This window comes from Eutrema salsugineum, unplaced genomic scaffold, assembly GCF_000478725.1.
Source record: "Eutrema salsugineum unplaced genomic scaffold, Eutsalg1_0 scaffold_1, whole genome shotgun sequence".
Lineage (NCBI taxonomy): Eukaryota > Viridiplantae > Streptophyta > Magnoliopsida > Brassicales > Brassicaceae > Eutrema > Eutrema salsugineum.
This window is the reverse complement of record NW_006256909.1, coordinates 16,009,166-16,016,519: the sequence shown is the minus strand read 5'-3', so window position 1 is coordinate 16,016,519 and position 7,354 is coordinate 16,009,166. Positions and strand designations below refer to the sequence as shown.

The 7,354-nt window shown below is 30.6% G+C and overlaps 1 protein-coding gene across 1 annotated transcript; it reads left to right on the top strand.

Annotated features, from left to right (window-relative positions):
* The first annotated feature begins 700 nt into the window (after positions 1–700).
* LOC18030370 (ethylene-responsive transcription factor ERF062) lies at positions 701–1,782 on the top strand. The gene has a single exon (XM_024150089.1). It carries the CDS (start codon positions 742–744, stop codon positions 1,780–1,782), a length of 1,041 nt encoding a protein of 346 aa, XP_024005857.1. The 5' UTR covers positions 701–741.
* Positions 1,783–7,354: the final 5,572 nt, after the last annotated feature.

The following is a 7,354-nucleotide window of genomic DNA, read 5'->3' as shown; positions in this document are numbered from 1 at the left end:
TACTAAAAAAAATAAAAAAATAATATCTAAACATAAATTTTTTTTATATCACTTATTAAAAAAATTATATTTATAAAGAAAACATAAATTAAATTATAAATTTTAATTAAAACAAAATTCTCGTACGGATATACGGGCTAAAATCTAGTTATGCTATTATATTCACTACCTGTTTCTTTAATCTTGGTCAGTTGTTAATATTGTTCCGCTTTACTTTTTTATTCATTATTATATCTAAAACCCTTTACGCAAAACACCTAAATGAGTTAGAGCTGAGCTGTCAAGTTTTGATTGATTAGTGATTATAAAAAGTGAACGTAGAATGGGAGCCACGAACAAGTCGCAAGATAAGAAAAAATAAAGGTTAAATAGTTATTTATTGAGAAAAAAAAAACATTAACGTACTATTCGTTTAATTAAAAGTGTTTGTGAGACTCTTTTGTATTATACATATGAACAAATTAAGCTTGACAAAGCGTCGATCTGAGTCAGACGATAATGTTTTTTTTTCGGACAATAAAGTTAGGTTCCCTATAATTTCAAATATTATCTTCACATGATCACACCAATACACACACAAACACATAGTATACTATTCACCAAAAAAAAAACACATAGTATACTAGTTTGTAATCGTGTATATATAAACGTTTATTCTCCAAACCATTAACACAAATTTTAAGAGGAGAAAAAAAAAACATACTTCATTCTCTGGACAAACTCACAATCAAACAAACAAAAATGGACATGGAAGATCAGTTTTTAAAAATGGGAACTAGCTTCACGCACGAAATGCTTTTGTCTTCTGGATTCTATGGGATCTTGAGTTCTTCGGCGCCACCACAATTTCTCGGTGTTCCAATTATCTTGGAAGGTATGAAATCCCCTTTTCCTTCTTCTTCGTCTCCGACCTGCTTTGTGTCCTCTCAGGAGCTCACTTCTTCTTCTTTTCAACAATCTATGGTGGCTTCTGTTCCTTGGAACTTTCTAGAATCTTTTCCTCTATCTCAACGTCCTGATCATCATCTTTCTAAACCCCCAAACCTTACCTTGTTCCTTAAAGAGCCCAAACTCTCTCAATCCAATAGTAATATGATCCCTTACCATAACTATCTCCCCAACTCTTTCCATCAATCAGATCAAAATAGAAACGAGTGGGCAGAGATCAATAAAACCCTAACTAGTTATCCCTCAAAAGGGTTTGGAAACTATTGGCTAAGAACCACCAAGACTCAGGCTATGAAGCTTGCGTCAGGATCAAAAACAAGAAAAGTTGTTCAGACGACGACACCAACGAAGCTGTACAGAGGAGTCAGACAAAGACACTGGGGCAAATGGGTCGCAGAGATTAGGCTTCCAAGGAACAGAACTCGTGTTTGGCTCGGCACTTTCGAGACTGATGAGCAAGCCGCAATGGCTTACGATACTGCAGCTTATATCTTGCGTGGCGAATACGCTCACCTCAACTTTCCTGACCTAAAACATCAGCTCAAGTCCGGCTCCTTGCGATTAATGATCGCCTCACTTTTGGAGTCAAAGATTCAACAAATCTCCTCTTCTCAAGTAATAGGTTCCTTTAACTCCCCTCCTCCTTGTCCTCCCAAAGTGGAAACATCGAAACCCAATAATCATATCGAGATGGAGTCAGGAGAAGTTGTGATGATGAAGAAACATAAACTCCAAAAGGAAGTGATGGAAGGAGATGGTGTACAATTGAGTAGGATGCCTTCTTTGGATATGGATCTCATTTGGGATGCTCTTTCAATCCCCCATTCTTCTTGACTTGATCAATTTCTTTTTTTAATTTTTCCATATAAAAGAAATCATATTTTGATGCCAGGATTCAAAATTGGTTCGCATTTGAGGGTTGAACACATTGTAATATTTCTTCTTACAACCACACAATTAAGTGGCTCTCTTTTTCTGTTTGCTCTAATAGAGCTTTAATTTGTTCTTTTTTTATTTTTGCGGTTAGTAACCATACAATAGAAAAGTGTTTATTTTCAATTAAAATATAAATAAGTTTTAAGTCTATTGCACCAATTCCAACTTCACAATCCAATGTCATAGAATATATCTACGTTCTAAGCTCAAAGGTCAAATTAATACATTTGAAAAAAAAAAGGGTCAAATTAATACATTAGTAGGTCATATGAGAGTTAAGGGCAGGTGTGAGTTTCAGAATTTTAAAGTATATTTATATATATTTTTTTCCTTAGATACAAGAAAAAAGGTAAAAAATCTAGTGTTATTACAGAAATAGAAAAGAACAAATGTTGCTAATATGGAAAAAAGAAACTACGATTTTTTCATCCAACCATCTATCTATATATATAAAGTAAAATATTCTCTTTTCTCATGATGCCACATCATCTTAACTCTTTCTATTTTGGTAACACATCAACACCTAAAATTCTCTTCTAAACTCGTTTGACCGACCGTGACATTTAGCCAAACTTATACTCAAACATGGTCCAACTATATTCTGCTAGAGTTGATTATTTAAACCTAATAAGAATTAAACCCCACATAAATCCACCTTCACTTCAAACTCTTTGCCTCCTTCCTCTCTTTCTCTCAACATTGAATTTCCTAATTGGCAGCATCCTCGCCTCTTCTCTACTCCATTTCTCCATATATATAAAGTAGAATATGATATCTTCTCATGATGCCACATTACTATCTCAAACAGTCAAATTCTAAAATTGTGACACATTATTAACTCATCTATTAATTTTAAGTTGTTTATATGGTTTATTATATTTGGTGCTATTATGCTTTAATTCTCATGATAACTATTATCCACTAATTTAATGAGAATATGAAAAAATATTTCTTTATAAATAATAAATTTTATATATATATATATTGATGCATGTTTTCATTATTATTAAATTTGATCTATTCCATATATATATATATTACATATGGATAATAAACCATATATTTTTAAGATTACCAGATTTGGACCCAGCTATACAAAATTTTTTAAAAAATTCTCGGATTTGAGTTCTTTAATATCCACAAATATCCAAATCTATTTTAAAACACTAAAATATAATAAAATACATAAATTTTAAAAAGAATAAAATATGAAATTATAAAATTAAATGCATGTTAACGGATAACGAATATTCACACAAGTTTTAAGAAGCTCAAATGATAAGTCTGATCTTTTAATGGATATGTGATAATGCATATAATGTGAAGCAAATTGTGGTATCCCAATATATTAACATGTTCAACCTAATCTTATAGGTGAAGTCCTCCCAAAACATTATACAGAGCTTAAGTTGGAGAGATGACATTAAGAATCGTTAGAAAATCAAAAGAGAAACATGAGGAAAATAGAAACTTAAATCGGTCCAATATGTTGTATGTGGCTCAACGTGTCGCATTGATGAGAGGGAGAGGGAGAGAGAGAGAAAGAGAGAGAGAGAGAGAGAGAGAGAGAGAGAGAGAAAAAAAAGAAAGAGAGAAAGAGAGAAAAAAAGAGAAAAAGAAAGAGAGAATATCTTCTACATGGTGTTTTTCCTGACAATGACTTGACATTGATGCAACCATCCAAAATTGCAGTGTTTTTTGAAATAGTAAACCTACATAAATATACATATAAAGATATTTATAAATTAAGTTTGATTTGAAATTTTTAAAAATGTTGTATATATATAATTAGATATAAAATTATTAAACACTACAAATATTAAAATTGAGTATTTCTAAAAAAATTTGGAATACGTAATCCGATAAAAAATGATATCATCAAGTTTTCTTTTAAATATGTTAATAAACACAATATACGCGAACCCCAGTTCAAACCCTAGTATACAATAAAATAAAGGAGAATTGGTTTAATATTCTAAAAATTTTATATAATTTTATAACTAACTCATGTTTTAAAAAGTTTGAAAACTAGCCTTTTTGCATCTAAAATAACCAAAATACTACAGATAAATGAAAAATAGAACTTTTTTTGGTCGTATACATTATCACTGAAAAATCAAAGAGTTAATAACAAAAACAGAGCAAAAAAACCAGAGCACATAAACTCAGAAAACATAAAGGACACTAAGGGCTTGACTGGTTTAAACGCAGTGGTTGCGGTTACGAGTGCGGGAGTTTGCGGAAGCAGATGATTGCGGTTTTAAGCGTTATTCAGCGGTTTGCACGACCGGTTAAATTTTTTAAAGCGGATCCGTTTGCAGGACAATTTTGACTGGCAAACCAGTGATTGTTTTAGCGGTTAAACATAAAATTACCAAAATAAACATCATATATAATTATAAAAAAAAACAGAAAAACTATATTATTATGATTAATATCAAAATCAATAGTTTAAAATAATTAATAAAATTATAAATAAAATACTAAATAAATATTTTAAAAATTAAAAAATTTTATAATAATATGTTTTATTTCAATTATTGGGAACATCACCCAAAGTTGTGTCTAGTAATGTAATAGACTGGAAAAAAATTGCTCCAATGCGTGGATCTTTTGGATTTGTCTTATGTTTGATGTAAATTTTTTTCAATTGATCTAATCGATTTTTTACACGATCCCAACTCAAATCAACTCCAAATTGCTCATTAGTATTCTTCAAAATACGTTCTTTCTGGAGTGCACTCAAAAATCTAGGATATTTATCTTGACTTTGTTTTTCCACAATGATCCATTGAAGTAACACACATGTCATCTCGTTTGATCATGTAACTTTCTGAAGAACAGAAAAAAAGAATTATAACAAACTAATTTTGTAATTAATAAGATACATATTTATAATTTCTTACTTTAAATTTAAAAGTGGAAACAGAATAATTAATATAAATAAATTAAACTAAAGTATTATGACACTTATGCTTGTATCGTAATTTTTTTCAACTGATATTTATTTATTTTTTATATTTTTACCTAACCGCTACCGTCCGCAACCGCAAACGCTAGCGGAAAGCAACTTTTGGATTTCAGCAGTATAAAACGATACAGAGCGGTTTGCAGCGATTTTTATGATTGTGATAAAACACTACTAACCGCTACTAACCGCAAACGCTGCGTTTGCGGGTGATAGCGGGTGAACCAATCAACACCTAAGAGAAAGAGAATTATATGCACAACACGACCTCTTGAAGCAAGACGATCATGAAGCAATGAAGGACCTCCCATAACCAAATAGGATTTGGAAAAAGTCATCTCTTGTAAAACGTTTTAAGATATCTCAAGCAGTGTTGTTGATATTTTGTTTTTCCAGGTCGAATTCACAGCGGTGGATACAGGGCCGGCTCAAAGTGATTGGACGCCTAAAGCGTACCGTAAAAATGATGCCTTTAATCAATTTTTTTTTTTGCAGCATATTTTTAAATATCTAATTAAAAGTTTTTGAAATAAGAGGATAAACAACTTTTTTTTTGCTTAAAATCGATTTTCTCTGCTTAAAATCAGTTTTTGAAGCTTAAGATCGATTTTTAAGCCCAAAATAACTTTTTAAGCTGAAGATCAATTTTTTTTAAGCTCAGAATTGATTTTTTGATGCCTAGAATCGATTTTTTAAAGCTAAAATCGATTTTTTGAAACCCAAAATCGATTTTTATAAGCCAAAATCGAATTTTATAAGTCAGAACCGATTTTTTTAAACCCAAAATCGATTTTTATAAGCAATGATCGATTTTTTTTAAAAAAAGTATATAATGACTCTTATTTAGAAGCAATTTTCCCATTCCCATCTTTTGTACTTGGTCGATGTGGGATAAAAATATTTACACACATTTATTAAAAAAAAAAAATTGAATTTTTTTTGCTGTTCCCAAAATTAGTATCTTTTGGACCGCCTTGAAATTATTGCTTCACGGACCTTAGCTGTGGGCCGGTCCTGGATGGATATGGGTCCGATAACTATTGATGAAATTATTATAAGCACGGTATATTGTCCATGATGATAATTTCGAGATTACCTCCACTGCTGCAGCCAAGTCCTGTGAGATGATTATTTTCGACATTTTCAAATCTCATAACCTTGCAGTGTCCATATGATAACCCAGATTATAATATCCTATTTGGGGAATGTGTGAAAGCTTCCCTGGCATGAAACAATGTATCATCACAAGCTAGCCAAACTCCTTCACAACGCAACCTTGAATTTCCCCAATTCGCATTAATATTGCATTTGACCACTCCACTAATAAGAGGGAACAATTGTTCCTTCATATAGCAAATGTTACCTCTGCTTCGACTCTCATCTGATGTTGTATTATTAAGTTCATTCCATAGTTTAGCTTCGTCCAAAGCCATTTTAACAATCAGAAAAAAATCAGATGGCATGATGTTTGATGAATTGGTTCATACGGTTGTTGAAGATCTAAATATATTTTTTATATCCAAATATAAATTTTAATTATTTTAATCTAGTAGATATATATATTTGATATTTATATATGATATTATTATTAAAGATTTATTTTACAATATTTTTTATTCCGACAAATATAAAAGAAAACTAATTATTTCATCTGTATATTCTCAAAATTCAAAAAGATAAAAAGTTAGTTTTCAAAGATTTTTAAAAAGAGGCTAGTTTTTAAAACATATAATTTTTTGGAATATACAATCAAATCTACACTATTTTTTTTTGGAATATACAATCAAATGTAGCGTTTTAATTAATTATGATAGGTTGATCATTAATCCTACGTGTAAATATCCGTGACATGACAAAAAATATGAGGTGTCGTCTCCACAGCAATTGTCATACGTGTCATTATCAAAAAAAATATGTGGCGTTTTAATTAATTTTGATAGGTTGATCATTAATATTACATGTAAATATATATGGCATGCCTAAAAATCTGATGTGTCGTCTACACAGTGATTATCCTAGGTGTCATTATTATAAAAAAAAGTAAGTGGTGTTTTAATTAGTTCTGATAGGTTGATCATTAATCTACATGTAAATACATGTGACATGCTTTTTTCGATTAAGGGCCAATGATTTTGTTTATGGACCACCGATATCAAAGTCGGTACTAACCGAAACCCTAACGTATCCATCCTATATATACTCCTCTCGGTCTTCATGTTTTCTTACATACAACGTCCGTCTTCTAAGGTTTAGCATCTTTTTAAAAAATTTATCCACATCTTTTTAAAAAATCAATATATACTATTATTTATGTATTTCCGTAATGACAATCTACTATTTTTTATAGTTCATAATTTGCTGATTGAATATTTCATCTCTCGCCTTACAATAGAATCGTCAGGTAAATGTTTTTTATAGTGCTTTAAATGTTTTTTCTGCCTTTAGACGTTCTTCTTATGTAAATCTATTGCCTAATAGTTCTTTCCTTCATAAAAATTTAAT

Coding starts and splice junctions, on each gene's coding strand:
- LOC18030370 (XM_024150089.1), top strand. CDS start 742: ATGGACATGGAAGATCAGTTTTTAAAAATGGGAACTAGCTTCACGCAC.